Below are 19,973 nucleotides of genomic sequence, written 5' to 3' on the forward strand. Positions count from 1 at the left end.
TAAGTATCATAAATACGGATAAATTAATATTAATTGTTACGATATGAGTTCACGTTGTTCATGTCAGCCTGCCTCCCTTCTCGCGCATGCGCCTTTAAGACTGTCATTCTGCAATGGCTAACACGGACTGGCCAGGCTGTGGGAAGAGTTTGAAAGGTGTCATTTTGGACATGTGTGGTGTGTTGTATGACAGTGGGGAAGGCGGGGGGGTTGCCATTACTGGATCAATTGAAGCAGTGAAAAAGTAAGTGACCAGGTAGTGAGTTGTTAGAGATGTTAGCTTCTTGCATCTTGAGAATACCCAAAGAGCAAAGTGCGTACTCGCTGCTTGCTACTAACGTATGGATACTGACACTTCCTTGCAAGAATGTGGCTTTGTGTGCATGCATTAGAAAACCCTGGATGCATATTTAAACAAACAGAGGTGTCTCCCTTTCAGTGTTATTGTTGGCTCAGACTGCGTGTGCTCCATCATCATCATTACGACCTTTTGACTTTCTTTAAAGGCTCAAGGCATCGGACCTGCAGCTGCGCTTCTGCACCAATGAGACCCAGCTCAACAGAGAGGCGTTTGTGGACAAGCTCAAAAGGCTGGGCTTTGACATCTCTGTGTCTGAAGTCTTCTCTCCTGCTCCTGCAGCCGTAGCTGTCCTCAAAGAGAGGGGCTTTCGGCCTCACCTGCTGGTATATGATGGTAATGCTTTAAATTGTTCAAGACTTGTTGCATTTTGTAACCCCCTGTTCAATCCTGCCCTACATGGACATCAATTAATAGTTAATAATAAACTCAATAAAATTGATTTTTTTATCTTCACTTATATTAAACAACATGCATTGTTGTGACTTATTAATGTACAAAGTTCTTACACAACAATGGAAGTCTATGGCACAGAATAATAATATTTTGGCTATTCAGATAATACTTCTTGGTTTTGGTCTTCCCATTAGGTGTGTTGCCTATATCAAATTTACAATTTCAGCAGACGTATCCTCATCCCCTTTGAATGACCCAACCCTAAAAAGTATTTATGTTTACTCCTCTTCAGGACTTCTCCCAGAGTTTGACAGTGTTGATAAAACCAACCCAAACTGCGTGGTGATTGGAGACGCAGCTGAAAAGTTTACCTACCAGAACTTGAACGAGGCATTCAGGGTCCTTATAGGCCTGGAGAAGCCAGTGCTGTTCTCCTTGGGCGGAGGGTAAGATAATATAAAATAGTCATTGCTATATTACCTATATTTCAACATGAAATAAAAAATGTCAAAATACTTTTGATGTTACGCTCTTCCTAGGAGGTACTACAAGGAGGGAGATGGTTTAGCACTAGATGTCGGGGCGTATATGAAGGCTCTGGAGGTACAGTAGGTGCATCATTTGTTTTAATGTATTCATTAAGAAGAGCAGTTTGGCACGTGTAAACAATGACTTGTTGTTGTTAACTTTTTGTTCCTTTTAGTATGCCTGTGATTTAAAGGCGGAAGTAGTTGGAAAGCCTTCACCAACATTTTTCCAGAGTGTTCTCAATGACATGGGGCTTCAACCGCATGAGGTACGTAACACAAATGGGATTGAACACATTTTTTAAAACCTCAATCTGATAGTTAGCATGATTTATTTAGCCACCAGCAGCTTGAACACTGGTACTCATACTGGAATTACAGAACAAAGCCAAGACACTGCCTGTTTGGTTGAGCACTCACTTTTTCCTCAGCAGGTGTCTGAACATGTGTTTTTGTGTCTGGCACTGTGTGGCACTTATCAGTATCACAAGTATAAAGTATGTGCTGCAGTCTCTCTAAACATATCTCTGTTTGGCCCTGGCAGTTACATTAGCACTCTTTGCTAATCTCAGTTTAAGCCTCACCCTTTTCTCTGGGTTTCTTGTCTTTCACTGCTACATCTGCTGCTCTGTTCAAAGCCTTCTGTTGTTCACACTGGCTTTCATGCAGAGATGGTGGAGCATGTTTTTTCCTAAAATACAAATTCCTTGTTTGTTGAGCACCCACCTTAAACATTTTTATAAACTGAACCGTATCTCATTACAGAAGAAAGGACCAAACCTTTCGAGAAGTTCTATTCCTCTCACATTTCAATCTTTTCTTTTCTTGTTAACTTTCACAATTTATTTCAGAATGATCTTTTTACTAATAGTGCGAACTCACGCTTGTGTGACAACAAGCAACAAGTCGTGGATAGGATTACTGAGAGGTTTATTTACAGAAACACAAAGAGATTGAAGCACATGCTGAACTACATCTGACAAGTACAGATTACCTTATTACCGACTCTTATTTAAATAATTCTAAACTCCTTTAGCAAAACAGCATCCGCACAAAAGCAGCTAATTTTTGTTTTTGTTTTCTTACAGTACTCTCCCTCCTCTCTTGCAGGCACTGATGATCGGGGATGATCTGGTGAACGATGTGGGTGGAGCACAAAACTGTGGAATGAAAGGCCTACAAGTCAGAACTGGCAAATACAGGTGGGTGATGTCCTGAACACACAAATGCTCAAACGACTCCTTTCTTGGTTATATAGCATCACCTAAATCATACTGCATATAATTGTCGCCCAAATTGTATATATTTCTAAGCTAGTTTGACCATATTATAAACAGAATAACAATAAATTCAAGTGATAACCAGGAGAGGGCGCCCTCACACCAGCATAGTGCATCCCACTTTCCTCCACAAAGGCTTCCTGTGAGTGAACCACCTCATTCTTCAGTCGCCCAGAATTGTTTATTTGATTGAGAATCCTCCAAAAATAGCTCTTTTTTTCCACATCTTGAATGTTACTCCCCACAAGGTCATAGTCACCGAAGGATTTATGGTTCCCAATCTGGAGATTACTGGGGCCCTTTCTTATAGTGTAACTACAGAAACATATGGTTGATTATTTTAGAAGCTATATGCGGTGACTGAGAGTAGGAGTAATGGAACATCACATTATATAATATATATGTTTTACATTGTAATGTATGTTATGTAAGTCATGCAGGAACTGGTGTTTTAATGGTGTTTATGTAGGTTACACTACCCAGGATTGAGGTGTTATATGTGTGCTATTATAATATTTATAGTGGTTTTTAATGTATTTATTTTTTAACTCAATATTGTAAAGCAGTAATGTAAAAAGTATTTAGTTACTTTAATAAAAGTATCAACATCAGTTGGAAAAATGTCTTCTTTCTTCTAAAAATGTACAGATTGTAAAACATTTCAAAGTATTAGCATTAAAATGTTATTCGATCTGTTAATCCTCCTTAATGCTACTTACTACTAAAGTGCTTTGTAATTTTAGGAACAATACAATTGATAGCATCATATAACACAATTAGACTTCAAAACTGTTCACTAGGGAACAGAAATGTTTCAAAGAGAACAGAATAAATAAATAAAAGCAGTTTCTTGATTATGTTGCTATTTGTTTGGCTTAAAACCACTGATTACTCTGAAGAGCACCATGCTGGATGACCTGCTCCACTGCTGCGTTCAGGCACGCAGGTCTCGGGTCATGCGACCAGAGAATGCCGAGTAATCTGCCTGAGCATCATTCAGCTCTAATCCTTTACTAAAAGCACAGTCACTCAGTCAGTTTTTTTTGTGTGTATACCATCACGCCAATTTGAGAGGGTGTGGGATGTGTTTCCCTTTCATGTGCCTTTGTATATTTTGCTGCAATATATGTGCAGGATTGTGTAACCTACATACATCTATGTCAGTGTGTGGGTCTTTCAGTCACGACGAGTATACTTAATATCTTCTAACGCAGATTCTCAGCAAACTAGGCAACAAACATGAGGTTTATGTGACTTTGAAATCTTCTCCCAGCAGCTTGGATCAGCTCCAGTGTTCATGCACTCTTAAATAATATCTGATATACTAAACCTAATGCAGGATAAACCACATTAAATTACATCACTACACATTCAGGGTTTTTTTCATGTTTGGAGGACAGGGCTTTCTCTTGCTGAGGAACAAATGCGGAATCTGTATTGTGTTACATGACGTGTTGTGTTTCAGCTGTGGCGGCGGAGATTTATGGACTGATTGGTGAATGGAGTTAGTGTGGTGAAGCACGTGCATACACACCCATATAGAAAGTTACAACTATGAAGTTAACAGTTCAGTCAAATGAGACTGGTGTTTATGAAGCCCAAAGTTCTATTTCCAGGACTGCTAAAAGGTGTTGAAGTTATATCATCAGTTATCACTTCTTGTCAATTGTCTTCAGTGTGTGAGTGAGTATTAACAGAAGGCATAATCCAGCCCATAACAGGAACTAAAATGTATGCATTACATTTGACTTTATGCCTCCGAAGTGAACTGTAATTTATTATATTGACGCCTTGTAATGTCCTAGATCCTTCACCAGACGTATTATACCGTACTGTATACATTCCCAGAGAACAAGAGGAACAACAGTGACAGTAACAGTGTTTCCGTGCAACTGTGATTGAAAGGCAGACGTGAGATTTAACGTTATTTAGCCAAGCAGGACCACTGAACCCAGGCTTGCTGGGAGCAGCTATAAACCCTCAGTCAGATCTGTGAAAACACAGCTGTTTCCAAGTCAACCAGATGCTGCGCAGGCCTCCAGTTCCCATCAAGCTCGGGAAAAAAGGCTTCTTCATATACCCCAGGCAATACAGGAAGGGAAAAATATACAAATCACAGACAAATCTAATCATATCAGCTTATTTTGAAAGCCCTTGACTTGACATACTGTTAGGACTGCATACATTCTGTCAGATGCTTAAACCTCTTTTACACTGGCTGCTTTCTTACTCTCTTATTTAAATGTATAATTTGAGTTTCTTCCTCTAGTGAGATGATACATTTTGTGTGTTCGTCTTTCTATTGTGTGTATTCATTTTGTTAGAAGGAACTTAAAACACTAATTACTACCACGACTATAAATAATAATCTTATCTCTTTTAGGAGAGTTTTATTTAAATGAATGCAGGTTTTCCTAGGGTCTCACATGCAACTGTTTTACTTCATACGATGCAGAGAACATATTTCTGCTTGTTATAATCTTGTGATGGCTCCTGCAGATTAAGTTCAAGAGCAGGGGGGCAACTGAACCGATATTGTAGTGACCGCCAGTAATGGCTGTTGAGAGACTACAGGCGTAATATAGGGGTAATTGTAATAGGGGAGTGTTCTGCTAGCAGTCAATTTTCCCTTGTTCTTAAATAATGAGCCGAAGTTAGCACACTTCCCTCAGGGGAGCCAGGGAACCCTTTGCTCTTTAATGTAGAACAGGTTTTCAAAGAGGGGCCTACTCCAAAAACAATGGCTAGAAATGGGGAGTATGGCGATCTGACTGCTGATGTTGATCAGCTGCATGGGAACAGTCTGCCAACACTGCAACTAATATACCTGATTGTTTCCATTCCACAGAGTATCTAAAGTGTCTCATAGGGAAAATCAGTACCAATCTGCTTTGTTTTGTTTGTGTAATCTTCAAACAGATATTTCATGATTTATATGCATTAAGCTCAAATGTTAAAAGGGCCCTATCATGCTCATTTTAAGGTTCCATACATGTATTTTGTTCCTCTATTGTGACATGCTTTCTAATGTTGAAGAGTGCTTTATTTTTCTCATGCTGCAGCGCCTCTTTTCACCCTCGGTCTAAAACCAGAGCACAGTCTGCTCTGATTGGTTAGCTGGCTGCCTCACTTGTGATTGGTTAACCGCTTAGAGATGCCTATCACATCTATCACTATCAGAGTATCCTATCGCATACAATATGTGGGAGCGCTAGCCAATAGAAAGGCAAGTGTTACGTAGTGATGTCACTACAAAGGACTACAATCCAGGCAACTTTGGGATTTAAGCCTTTGTAGACCATTCTCATGCACAGAAACCTATATAGCACACTGCAGGAAAGGGAAAACCCCAAAAAGCATTATAGGGTCCGTTTTAAGGAAAATCTCTTAATGCATACAATAATTTTGGATTATGTTATTATTTTGTTGAAAAAGTGCAAAATGTGGTGTCAAAGCAGTGTTTATTGGTTTTTCTGGCCACTTGGGGGCAATAGAACAAGCTGTAAGCACCACAGTGACATATCACCATTTAATGTAATGTGTCAAATGTTAGCAAACTGTTGCCTAACACATCTGTGCTTCTTCTTCTTAATGGTCAAACTATTATGACACTAAAAGAGCAGTCAGATGATGAGTATGCTGTCCTTTCCTCTGTCATCTCCTGCGGTCTGTGGCCTCGACTGGTCCTGTGTTTTTGTTTCTGTTCTCTTATCTTCAAGGAACTGCATCGGCACAAAGGCTTTGAAGCTTCATAAAAGCAGGTTCACATCATGCTGTTCCATCATGCTCTATTTGTAGACCAGTTTAATTGCTTCTGCTAGCCGACACAATTAGTTTCTGAGCCTTTTGGTCTTGGCATGCTGTCTGTCTCTTCGTGATAATCAAAGAAGTAGGATTCCAGGCTTTTGATTTAAACGTACACTCTCAGTATTGGCATTTGTTATTCTACCGGGAAGAAAACAGCGTAGTGATGTGTCAGATACTAACACAGTATTGATAGGTATTTTGAATGAGGGCCAGTGAGTTAGAGGAAACCCTTACTGGATTCCCGCTGGAGTCTGGCAGAGAAGGCACAGAAAACATTTTCACACAGCAGCAACTTTCTCCAAAATGGTTTACATTGTAAACCTCTCCCTGTGGCCAACGCTTGACTGCTAATGTGAGTGCTGGGGAAAATGTTTTTCCAAGCAAGCCAGGCCAGATTAAACGTCTCCAGAGAGAGCTAGTCCCCGATGGTACAAACTATGAACCAGTTTACCGAAACCGCACCCTGGTTCGTGCCCTTTCTGTCTGCAGCCATCACTGAGCTATACGCAACAGGAAATGAGCATTGTGGGGGGGCTAGTGGCCATTTGTTTACTATACAGATTTGTTTTTCTTTTGTATGTGTTACAGGCTGTGAGAAGGTTGCACATAAACGAGCTAACGTTAACATATTTGTTAGAGAAGATGCTTAGTAAGTTTTATACTGTATTAATGCCATGTTGTTGGATTGTTATCCACACTTGGGAGTTTTTAATGCATCAACAAATCAAACCAAAGACAAACAAACAGTAGCTTTTTTTAAGCTGGAATGATTGCATTATGTGTAAATATTGGATTGTCTTCAAATATTTCTGCAAAGTGGTTTTGTAGCCATTTTGCCGCTGGTGTGTTGATATGTTATTTTAAATCTGAGTGATATTGTAGCTGTCAGCTCTCTTGCTTGAACTTAAAACTATAAGGTAATGTAATCATGGTCTGAGCGATATGATGTGAACGTGGCCTTAGTATGGTAGCCTTTAATGTAAGAATGTTTGTGTTCATCTTAGAATAGTCTCACAACAAACAGCTCAGCCTGTTGCAAGGTAAATCAATATGTAATGTCAATGTGTGTTATGACTAGTGAACTGTGTAACGTGATATTGTGGTTAGCACACATCTTATCTTTGAAGCTGTTGTACTCATGCAAAACACGTGTGTTTGTACATATGCAGTATTGTGAGTTACATCAGTTAGAACACACAGTTCTCACCAGATGGTTGCTATGCAAATATTGATAGATAGCACTGTAACTGCTACTGGGATCATCAGAGCATTGGGTCTGAGAAGGATGTGGAATGACAGTCAAATGGATCTGGCTTCATGCCATACTGAGGTTGTCTAAGAGTAGGTTTGCTTCATAGACACCAGGCAGAGAGTGTGAGAGAAGGCACTGAGCTGTTTACATCTTTGGCCCTTTTAAACAATCTATAGTGTATGGTCTAATGTGCATGGCCCAAATGCATTCAGGGAGTGTACAATTTCACTTTTGTTTGTTAAACGGCTCATAATCTGGGAGTACTAAATTTCCTGAATAACCAAATTGGACTTGAGTTGAGTTAAAGGTCCCCTATTTGATGTCTTTTATATATGTGTCCCCGGTGTGTAAGGAGACTCACAAAGTGTCAGAAAATAAAACCCTCTCTCTTTTCCTCCTTACCCACATCTCTAAAAAAAAATACGGGTGTACAACAGAGCTGATCCAGATTTGCTGCGGTCATGATGTAATATAAGAAACATTGCTGTATCAGAGACAATGCGCGAGGTGTTTTGGAAGTAATATGGTATTTTACAATAGCAAGCATCGCTAACACTCAGAGCTAACTCTGTACTGGAGAGAGTATGTGTAATCAAGCAGGATATAAGTAGGTACTCACCTTGTGGTAAACCCGCAAAAGAGCTCTTTGAGCTCCATACTGTTTCAGAAATCATCCTTGATTTGGTTTGGAACATAATATTGTGTTTAATCACGGCAGCATTTAGCTGGGAATCTGCTTCTCTCTGCAGCTCTGCTGCATGTGGCTCCAAAGGGGGCGAGTCCCCGTAGCTACTGACCCAGAATCAGCACTTTAGTAACAAGGCTCAAATAGAGGGGTATGAGGCATGGCTACAATGGGTGATCTGTTTGGTATTTTGAGCAAAACATTTCAGAGACATGTTTTATATAGATATTGCCCTATAATATATTGTTCAAATATAGCATAATAGGTGAGCTTTAATGCGTATATTTCTATCTGAATAATGCCCCTAAAAAAGAGTGTTGGTCAATGTCATTAATGTATTCTGTTGCAAAAACATAGCAATGTAACAACATTTGGTCCGACCAAACCTCAATACCATCATACCCATGGCTACTTACACAACATGTGCACAGGGCGTGAAAATACCAACTGTGTCGGTCTTAAACCAGCAAAGTGCACTGTGTGGGGTGTTGGTTAGGGCCCCATATAAGAGACTTCCTGTCACCAATAAACTGTAGAATTGTCTCTATCAATGGAGTTCAAGTCAGGTCCAGAGAAATCAGTCCCTGTGTCCAGCATGGGTCTACTCCCCCCGTCCCAGCAGCCCAGACTGAACTGACTGGGTGAGGGTCACATAACCTGTGATCAGTGGGGACAGCTAGAGCACATTTCCACTGGACCCCTTAATGAAGTCATGCAAATGAAGCCATTATCAGTGCAGCGAATAGGAGGGCTGCTCATTAGGAGAGCAAATGTCCCATCTGCCTGAGCAAACAGATTATAGGAGTTACAGCTCACACAGTGGAAAGATCATGCTATCAGCTTAATATGATATACAGTATAGTGGCGATTTGTGTGTTGAGTCTTTAATTGTGAGCACAAGATTGTGTTAAAAGGGGTCTGATTGTATTATCACTTCAGAAGTGCCCTCTAGCTCTAATTTATACTTAAATCATTTGATTGGATTTTAATTTAGTCAATCAAGCTAGATGTAATGTTGATTGTTGCTTAATCATACATACAGTACAGGAAATCAAAGTACTACAACAAATCTGAATCTAAGCTTTTTTTCTGGAGGTTTAATTTAAGAACTCAGCCAAAAAGATTTTTAAATGATCCTGAAATGGATTATTTATTGTTGGTACAGTGTCAGTTTTTATCTTATAATAAAGTTCCCGTTGGTTTTTTATCTTGTTTGCACAATATGAAACGTTAAACATTTATTTGTAGTGTTGTGTCTACAAAGGGCGCTCATGCATAAAGGAGTTAACAATCCTCCACCCTGAATACATATTTAAGGTTGTATGATTGAGGGTAAAGGGTTCATGGAAAGGTGTGAACACTTCAGTGCATTAGGAGTGTCGTCAGAAAGCTGAAGCTCTCCCCCTCTAACATTAACAGCCTATCAGATCTCCGTTCTTGTGAATCAAACAGACATTAGACTGAACACAGTGCAGCAGTGTTGGGTTTATGGATGGGCTTTGTCCTAAGCAGATCTGTGACACTGAACCTTGGCAGGGTCACTGTGCATGGCTGTGGTTGCAGCTTAATCTCCTTTACAAACTGAGCGCTGCCCCTGAGATACCCCCAGGTACATACTGTATTTCAGCCTAGCTTATCTTTCCGTCATCCACTGGTGTCCTATGGCCTCAATGGCTATGATAATGTACATGGTTTCAAGTGTGTGCTTGTCAGACAGGGAGTGATTGTTTGTGATATATGTGACTTACCATATATCAAGGCCATGATTATGAATTTTTTTATTTGTGATAAAGCCTTAGATTCTCTTTCTGGAGCTAACAACAGGATTGAATTGTGTCTGAGCAGGATGTGCTTGAGTTGCAGTTTCTCTGTACTCTGTCTTAACCTTTGTGAACTGTTTGTCTCTGTAGACAAGCATGCAGGCATTTTATAGTGTCTAGTACAAAAGCACAGTCCCACACCCTGTCCTGTTAACGACTGTTAGCATATTCGTTGTGTCTGTGTGGGAAGGAAGTGAAGTTATCTCATTTCTATCTTCTCCGCTGAGGGTGTGGGCTGTGAGCTTAGAAGCTTGTCAACTCGAAAGCTACAGCATTTTTGACTGTGTCATTGAGGTCGGTTTACCTCAGAGTCTGCTCCACCACAGAAAGCCTTTACTCTAATCCAGTGAATCCTACTACAGTATGTGCAGAATTTAGCCTTTGAACTGAAGCTGGATCTGCAGGGGCCCTCTTTTGTGTCTGGGTCCCCCCTGGATCATCAGAGGAACTGAAATCATGAGAATTGTGACCTATAAGGTTTAGTTTGTTCTGTGGCAAACAGATCGTTGTTGGGAAGAGAGTTTGGCTTGTTCCCACGGTAAAAAAAACTTTGGGCTTAGAGCAACAGAGACAATATATACATTACCATTCATCTATGTGTAGTGTATGGACCAATCGGCAACCTGCGGGTCATGGCACTTTCAGCTAATGTGAAAGTGCCTAAAAACCTGCATTCTCTCTTATAGCCAGCAGGGGGGGGGGGGACTCAATGGTTAAAAAAAGAAATCTGTGATCTGATTATATAGAAGTCTATGAAACAATGACCCTACTTCTAACTAAATGTAATTTCATTGTTGACAAATGCATGGTCTCAATCTTTAGTTTCCATTAATACAGAATGATTCATTTTGTAATAATCCGTCCTAGTTGCAAGTTTGGGCGTTGCTACTCGTCATTGTCAAGTTAATGTTCTCCACATCTCAGTCAGCAGGGTTTTGTCAGGATATGCAGGGTATAATAAGAAAATACATGTTGCATAAGGTTTCTATTTTCACACTGGATTTCCCTCCTTTTTAACAGATAACACATGAAAGCTGTGTTTTGTTGTTAGGAGCTCTTTCCCGGCTTGCATGCTCCCACCTGATCCTTTCTTGTCCCGAGAGGTGGGTGGGTTCCTCTTTTAAAAAAACATTTTGCAGTGCTTTGTGATTGCAGCGATTCAAATGTTCATAATGAATACACTTAAAAAATGTTTTATCGATCTCTTTTTCAAGGGAGACCTGTCCATCATGGCAGCAAGTAGGTTACAACGTGAACATAAAACAGAACAAAGAACATCGTATTTACAGGGCTACATTTACTAGAGACATTGACAAGTATCAACAGTATCAATTATCATTGCACCTGAATATGAAAAAATAAGAAGTTCTCTCTACTATAAACATATACAGTATGCTGGATTACATCAGTTGTATCTTTAAGGGCAGCATTAACCACAATTCCATCAACCGCGAATTACATTGCAGTCCAAGCTATGCATTCATCCCATTCCCATAGATCAAAATGGGCAGCTCTTTGGAGAATGTAAACACAATCACTTGTGGAAATGTTTTCCTCGTTCAGCCGGAACTCTGGTGTTGGCTTGAGATGGAACACTGCTTTAACTTTATCTCTCTCTTCGTAATGTTAAAATGCACATTTATAACATGTTTTACTTAGTATATAAGCAAAAACATGGCACAAACATTTTAAGACGCTTGGTTTGTCGGTAGCATGACCTGTAGTTAAATTTGACTGTTTGCAATTAATGTTAGAAAATCCAATTGCTTGCATGGATGAATAGCCGATGGAGTTGCCATTTGTCATCGCCTACTTACTGATGTCCAGTGATCTTCAGTCAATGCTATATGTATGCTTGTTCCAATTATTCCGTGCCATGCAGTTCATTGTAAACATCCATGATTGGAAGATGGGGTAAAACAAATGTTTAACACGTTAAGGTTTCTGGATTAATCGCAAGCAATAACACGTTAAAGCTGACAGTGCTAATAATTACCCATTTTATTTGTTAGCATTTCATTACCGAGTCATTGTTGATCAAGGCTGCTGCCATTTTCATTACAACAAGCTACAACACATTTCAAGCCTAGGGGATGAAAGTATTTAATTCTCAACACAAAGGTTTTCAGTTGAGTACATTTGCGTCACTTAACTTACGTTTTGTCTACAGATAAGAGATCCTTTTAGGTCGCCATGATCACACGTTACCTCGAGATGAGTCGGAGCAAAGTACAACAAAGCTAAAATAAGAGACTTGTTCTCAGCTTGAATGACAGATGTCAAGATGTTGTAGATTTGGCTGTGTGTTTGGATCAGATAGACGCAAGATCAGAACACAGATTGAGTACAGATTTGAGATGGATGTGTCAGTAGCTGCACAAAGAGGTTAAAGAGCTTGATGAGACTCCAGTGGGTGCCCGAGCCTGGCCTACCATCCCTCACCACCCCGGGGTGACAGTTTCCCCTGCCTGCAGGCTCCTCTAAAGCCTGCTGTGCGTTATAAGTCAATGAGATATTAATAATTAACCAGAGCTTTTTTCACAGTGAGACTAGACTCCCACGGCGAGACAAAGGAGCCTGCCGGGCCTTGGCCACTGAGCCCTCGATGGTACTTTTCCACCCGTGAGAGAGAGAGAAAGAAAAGGAGTGAGAGTGGGAGAGAATCGGAGAGCTAAAGCCCACAGATGGCAGGCTGAAACATAGCACTGCCTCTTAAATACATGAACACAGGCCCTTAGTCGTTTCAATGGGGATCCAATCCCTCCTGCAATTACCAAAAGACAGGCTGCTTGGCTGGGGGGACTTGGGCTCCTGCCTGGTTTCTGCTGCAACCATTTTTTCTCCTAATTGTGTGTGTGTGTGTGTGTGTGTGTGTGTGTGTGTGTGTGTGTGTGTGTGTGTGTGTGTGTGTGTGTGTGTGTGTGTGTGTGTGTGTGTGTGTGTGTGTGTGTGTGTGTGTGTGTGTGTGTGTGTGTGTGTGTGTGTGTGTGTGTGTGTGTGTGTGTGTGTGTGTGTGTGTGTGTGTGTGGTGTGTGTGTGTGTGTGTGTGTGTGTGTGTGTGTGTGTGTGTGTGTGTGTGTGTGTGTGTGTGTGTGTGTGTGTGTGTGTGTGTGTGTGTGTGTGTGTGTGTGTGTGTGTGTGTGTGTGTGTGTGTGTGTGTGTGTGTGTGTGTGTGTGTGTGTGTGTGTGTGTGTGTGTGTGTGTGTGTGTGTGTGTGTGTGTGTGTGTGTGTGTGTGTGTGTGTGTGTGTGTGTGTGTGTGTGTGTGTGTGTGTGGTGTGTGTGTGTGTGTGTGTGTGTGTGTGTGTGTGTGTGTGTGTGTGTGTGTGTTCTGTATGCGCAGCAGGTGACTCAGCAGCCTCTTGCTGCTTGCAAAACACTCATACACAGGGCAATACACACACACACACACACACACACACACACGCACACACAAATGAAGGCTCAGCAAACCAACAACACTGCTAATAATAACATGCTGATGAAAAAACTGTGGTTAGATCTGGGTCACATGAAGCTCTGCATATTGAGCACAATGCCGACCGAACAGCTGTGACACGATGAAGGGTGTTACCGTTGTAAGAATTTGGTGATACAAGTCAAATGTCTTTAAAATCAGTCATTACTTTTTAATAGTGAAATAGTAACCTTTCATTTGTTTAGCATTGATGTACTCAACTTTTAGAGGATGTTAGAAACATTACCCCATAAAGAAGAGTCCATAGATTTAGCATTGCACACATATAACATTGCATGTCTCACACAATTTGATCAGAGATTGTCTTATTTGTTCCACGTATTCTTCCTCATTACCCACGATGCAACTTGACCACAGACAATTTGTCAGAGATGTGGGTGTGTTATGTTAGAAGCAGCTAATCTAGCCTTGAGCAGCTATCCTTAAGAAGAGATAAAGAGCAGGCTATAGAGCTGTTGGGCTCAGATACGTTTTCATTATCAAACAATTTGAAAACCATAGTATTTTTCCTTTTCAGGCAATGCCCTCAATTCATTTCCCTTTGTAAATTAAACAGCACTGCATCGTCTGATATACATCACTGTTGGGTGTAGTCACAAGAGAAATCACCCTTAACCACACCTAGATGCTCTGCTGAATGACATCAAAGGTTCAACTGACTTGTATATTCAACCTAGAGAGATCATTAGAGATACACCCTCTGTAAAATATAATATGTAGTGTTTTTATTTTGTATTTACTCTATAAAAGTGATTTAGCATGTTTACCACAATCAGCTCTTTTTTTAAGACTAACTTATTTTTGTGTTTCAGGTTATTGATTGTTTTTATTGTCTTTCCGCTGCTTTCTAACAATGTTCTTGTTTAACATATCAAAATCTATCAGCTTGAGGTGTGAAAGCCATCCAAGTCAATGATGTTATCTGCATTTATTCATCAAGTACAATACACCAAAGCAAACAAGGCATTGACATAGCATCCCTTTTATGATCCATATTTAAAACAGGGCAGGCATTGATGAAGGGTTACTTCTACTTAGTTCATTTCATATTGCTGTAGGTGTCAGTCTGACAAAGTCGTTTGGGATCCACTGGCCGACAGGATGAGTCTGGTGCTTGATTTTCATATATGGAAATAAATGGAAATCAATGGCTGCTCTAAAGGTAAAACAAACACACACACAGTGCTTTTACTATCTCTCAGAGACAGAAAGTTAAAGCAATACGTCCAGTTCGTTTAACCACTCATGTATTTGTGGTTTGGATTGACAGAAACTTTCCAGTGGGTAGTTTTGACGGTTCAGGATATTCTCTTTCTCACACACTCACTCACACACACACACGCGCACATCACAGCACTCAATGGTTTACAGAGAGCGATAGGATGGAAAGAAACCAAGCGGCTCATCGTGGTGCAAACAGGGAATCCCCTTTGTGTCCTGCTCGATTGGAAATAACCGTTTATCTGTGTGAAGTGTGAAAATTGTACTGCAGCTGTTTGCTGATCATGACTCAACATTATACAGCTTTTGGTAGCGATAACCGCTGCTGCATGGCCACGACTTCAGCAGAGGATGTGAACGCTCCAGTTTAGCATCTGTCTCTTATGTTGCCATAACATGCATGTAGCATGGTGGTTTCCCCCGGTTCAGTTGGGCTGTATTTGCAAAAGGTTGCAGCTGCATACCTTTTTTAAAAGAAGTTATCTTGATCAGCTAAAAGAGAAAAGCTGTAGGTGAGGGTGGTAAAACCAGAACGTCTCAACTTGTCTTCTTTTCCTCCTTCTGATATGGCATCAATATATCCCATGACATTTTGTTTATAACCGAGACAGTGAAGCTGTGATCACATTCTCACCCTCAAGGCCAAGAATTACAACTTCAGCAAGCAGCATCAGAAACACATGCAGTTACACATGTCCTCTCCCCCTCAGGGTGATGGGAAAATCTTTGTCTTGCGTCTAGATCTTATGTCACCCACAAGGCTTGGCTGAACATTAAGGCTATACTTATCGTCAGGTAGTGTTCTCCTTCAGGTTATGGTTATAGTCTGCTTTACTGTGAGAAAACACAGTGTTTTGGCTATCGTTTGTGTGCTATGAAAAAACGCATTTCTACACAATGATCTGGCTTGAGTGTTTTTCCGTCTCTCGCTGGCCGGCTGAATGTTTTCCTCTCAGCGTTGTCGTAGCTCTCATAAATGTGATTCCTCACTGCAAAGCCAGGTGACGGCACACATTACAAAATACTTGGGGCGTTACAGTTTATGTTTATTTGGGGTAGGGGATTCAACATAGACGAAATAACATCATTAAAACTGAAGTCATATTAAGCTGCATGTGCATTAGAATTTATCAGTCACATCCCTGTTGGTTATTTTGTACACTTGCTCACCCTGTTCCTCTTTCTGAAGCCGTTTTTCAATTATTGAATTTTGTGTAACTTCCAATAGACTTTGAATACTCCTTTTTACATATTATTTTACATAATATTACGTACTTTTGCTTTCATTTTAGCCAATTCACATGCAATTAGGGGAGATTTTACCCTTGTAGAGCTGTGCTATTTGTCTCTTGTTGGTCTAAAATGTAGAAGTACTAATTGTATAGTAAACTATTTAATTGCTAACAATAGCTAACATCAGTCTTACCATCATCGCAGCAGTGTTTGTACTTTCATAATCTTGAGAGTTGAATTAATTTCCCACGAGGAGTTTTCAGTGTTGTCTACAGCCAGTAATCTACCATGTCAACAACAGGCATTCAAAAAATATTTTCGTAAAAGTTTCTTAAGAACATGATAGGCTGTGTTCTGAAATCCAGCTGTGTACACTTTCCAGCTTGGTTTTCCAACAATTGCTTTATTTGTCACTGTTGTCAAACCCATAACATCGCTCTGAGTTTCATGTGCTGTTGGTTCTGGTTGACCTTTTAAACTCCACGCTCATGTTTGCTTTACCTGCACTGTGTCGAGCGAAAGGCACACTCAGCAAAGGTGAGGCGGTAAAGAGAAAAGTGTAAATCGTAATCTGATGTATGTGACAGTTTTGCTTCCTGCTGCGTGCTCTTGTGTGTGTGTTGGTGTTAAGCATTAACCGATGGGAAGGTTGTCGTGCCTTTCACCCCACGGTCAGCTACCTCAATGAAATAAAAAAGTAGCTGCCCTTATTCTAAGCAAGCCCCCCCTTGCCTTTATTTCTGTATCATAGCTCATCTCTCTCTGTCTTTGATGCACAGCTGACTTCTCACACACAAGTGCACATTTACTGCCTGAGTCATTCGTATCCACTTTCATTTCATATCCCTTTTAAAATGTATGTTTATGTTTTATAGAGCCAAGTATCGTGTTCTATTTCTACACATGACATTCTAAGCCAATATATCTTTTATAACCTGGGCAGTGTATACCCATTTCTCAAACTGTTGTACAGTATGTACATGTATGTACGTGTATATGAAGCATATGGAATCAACTTTTTTGAATTAAATATGAAGAAATCGTAAAATAAAGGTCCAATTTTCCCACATCCAAGTGACATCTTCAAATCTCATTTTGTCTGACCTCCAATCTAAACCCCAAACACTGATCTTTCTACTCACTTTTTGGTGAAGTGTTTCAGTCTTTCGGCTCGTTGGCAGCTGTGTTTAACTAAATTCTGTGTTCCCACCTTCTACCTCGTATGTGACCTCTCGGGCTCAGGGAGCAAAGCTATCTCTTGACGTGTATTGATATTGCATTGACCTGAAGGACAGGCAGCCAGCCGCACATTACCTCATCTGTAACACTAGCTGCATTGTGCTGAATTTTGCATGGTCACATTGACCTGGTTACTCCTTCATTATTCATGGAAATGCGAGGAAAGCAACAAAATGAATACACATAGACACTTGCAGGTCATAAGAGATTTTAAGGGAGAAGAGACGGCGAGGTCGATGCTGTTTGCAATGAAACACAAGAGCCATGTGACTAACTTGCTTGTGTGTTCGTGCCTTATACTTGCGTGTGTGAACTCAATCAGTCCTGGGGCAAAGAAGGGTGTGGGAGTAATCTAGCACTGGAGACATAACACCGGGACCATTAGCAGACCAGCTCACATAACCCAAGCGCTGGTGGATGACAGACGTGCATAAACACATGGCACCATATTCACCACGGCTTTCAGTATTCATCACCTCTCCTCACCCCCCACCACAGGCCTCTTCTTTCTGATGCTACACTTGGGCGGCTCACAAATATTTGCCATGGTCCTCTGCGAGAGGCCAGGATTAATGGTGGTGTGTGTCGCACACAGGGAGGGACAAAGCTTCCCCATCTGGAGCGCCAACCCGTGACTGGGGAACAGAGGCAGCACACAGACCCGAGCGACGGGGAGCGGAGGGGGGTGGGGGGGTCTATAGGCACCACTTCATAAATGAGCAGGAGTCCTGGGCAGTGCTGCAGTTGAATGGATGGGGCGTCTCTGTCTTTTGATGTGATGGGGAGGAAAAGAGTACTGAATGCTTGGGCCTGGTGCCAGGCCAAATGGATCACATTTCCCCTACCAGCTGATTAAACAGCCATATCTGCATCCATCACTGGGCCCGGGACCAAACAATGGCCGTGGCCAGGGGGGACTAGGCAAGGCCGCCTGATGCCTCCTACAGATTTTTAACCATTTAGGAGAAATTATGATGATTGGTTGATTGTTTCTGGCTTATGACCTCTATGCTAATGTGTGTTTAATGGCATTGCATTGCAATCCATCAAATAGTTGTGGAAGTATTTTAGTCTGGACCAAAGCGGTGGACAAACAGAAAGCCAACATTGCCATACCTAGAGCCTAGCCATTACTTGACAAATTAAAACAAACTTAATTTGTGTAGCAAAACTATGTTTCTCTCTCTCTTAGAAAAGTTTAGCTTAACTCTATCCTGAAACTGCATGCTTTCTGATTCCCACCGCAAGGTTGGAAACCATTGGCCTGAGTCTTCAAATTATTTTTATGGTTTTATTTTAAGCAATTGGGTACTTTTGGAATTAGCAGTTCCCATTAAAGTCCCCAGTTGGCTTGTTTAAGTTGCCTGCAGATATATTAGAAAGGTCTGGAACACTGGTGATCGAGGCGAAAAGCATGCACTACCCTGCAGGGACTTTTGGCAAGCAGCTGCACAGACACCTCCTAAAGATATCCAGAAAGCGAGAATAATCCCTGAACTTTTCATTTCAGTATGTTGGCGATCATAAGGGAGCTCTCGTGATCTTATTATAAACCCAATCTCTTACTAAAACCTTCCCCTGAAGCTTAAACAGCCTTTGGGTGTGAGTCTGCTTGGTTTATGTTTAAGCGTTTCCTGAATCTTCTTAGACCACCGTGTCCTACTCTTTTTCAGTTGGAACATTCAGTATTGAAAATGAGGCTGATACCATCAAACTGTTGCTTCTTGCTGATCGAGCCTTGTGTTGTTCCTGTTATTTCCCGTGCAGCATGTCCTTAAGTGTGTGCTTTTGCTTGTCCTCCCTTAGGCCCAGTGATGAGAGGCACTCAACGGTGACGGCTGATGGCACTGTGGACGACCTGGCTCAGGCTGTGGACATGATCCTCAAACAGAGACACTGAGTACAAGGCAGGACTCTGGAATCGCTCCACTTACTGTGACTGGGTCATACGCTAATATAAATCTTAACTGTTACCATTAGGAAAGGTTTATGCGTTGAGGTATTTCAAATACTAAGACTAAAATACCTTCCATATACTGGCTGTAAACTATGGGAAACATCCACCTATCTGACATAGTGTGAAACAAACTAGAATTACATGTGCAGAACTTTTAGTTCTAGTTGACAAGAGATAAGCTTTTCTCGAAAACGTTTAAGCGGCACCATGCATTTATGAGTAAATGATGGGCATAGATAAGATACCTCACATGTGCCTGTAACCAGCTGCTGAGTTAGTGTGTTAAGACTCATTGATAATGTTACACACTCATATTGTTTGAGCAGATTTAACAGTATTTTAACATACAACAATCAACAATCAATGTAAATAGCTACAAATATGAAGGCATTGTAGTAGGAACCCACTCCCTTCACCCACAACGTGCACCACCTCATAAAACAGCAGGGGATATTCAGTAATGTAAGTATTATAAATAAAGCTGTTTTACTAGCTGCTGAAAACATCTGTCTTCCTGAATTTGCCAATTTGTCCGAGTCACAGAACTTGTTTTTTGTTTTTAAAGGTCTCAAAGCATTATGGAAAACGCAGCTTTGGCTCTGGTTAAAATTAGAATTTATATCGGAATGGCTTTTGTTTTACAGAAAGTGGAAATGGGAAGTAAGCCGTTCTTGGAGATGATAAATGCAGAACCCAGCTGAGTGTGATGAATTGCGCTGGC

At 40.9% G+C, this 19,973-nt stretch overlaps 1 protein-coding gene across 1 annotated transcript; it reads left to right on the plus strand.

The window, feature by feature from the left end:
* Window positions 1–104: 104 nt before the first annotated feature.
* Window positions 105–19,755, plus strand: lhpp (phospholysine phosphohistidine inorganic pyrophosphate phosphatase). Its single transcript, XM_034212401.1, has 7 exons — window positions 105–244; window positions 507–694; window positions 1,047–1,200; window positions 1,294–1,357; window positions 1,458–1,550; window positions 2,392–2,483; window positions 19,102–19,755. Exons 1-7 carry the CDS (start codon window positions 114–116, stop codon window positions 19,193–19,195), a joined length of 816 nt encoding a protein of 271 aa, XP_034068292.1. The 5' UTR covers window positions 105–113; the 3' UTR covers window positions 19,196–19,755.
* The last annotated feature ends 218 nt before the right edge of the window (window positions 19,756–19,973 follow it).

This window comes from Gymnodraco acuticeps, unplaced genomic scaffold, assembly GCF_902827175.1.
Source record: "Gymnodraco acuticeps unplaced genomic scaffold, fGymAcu1.1, whole genome shotgun sequence".
Classification (NCBI taxonomy): domain Eukaryota; kingdom Metazoa; phylum Chordata; class Actinopteri; order Perciformes; family Bathydraconidae; genus Gymnodraco; species Gymnodraco acuticeps.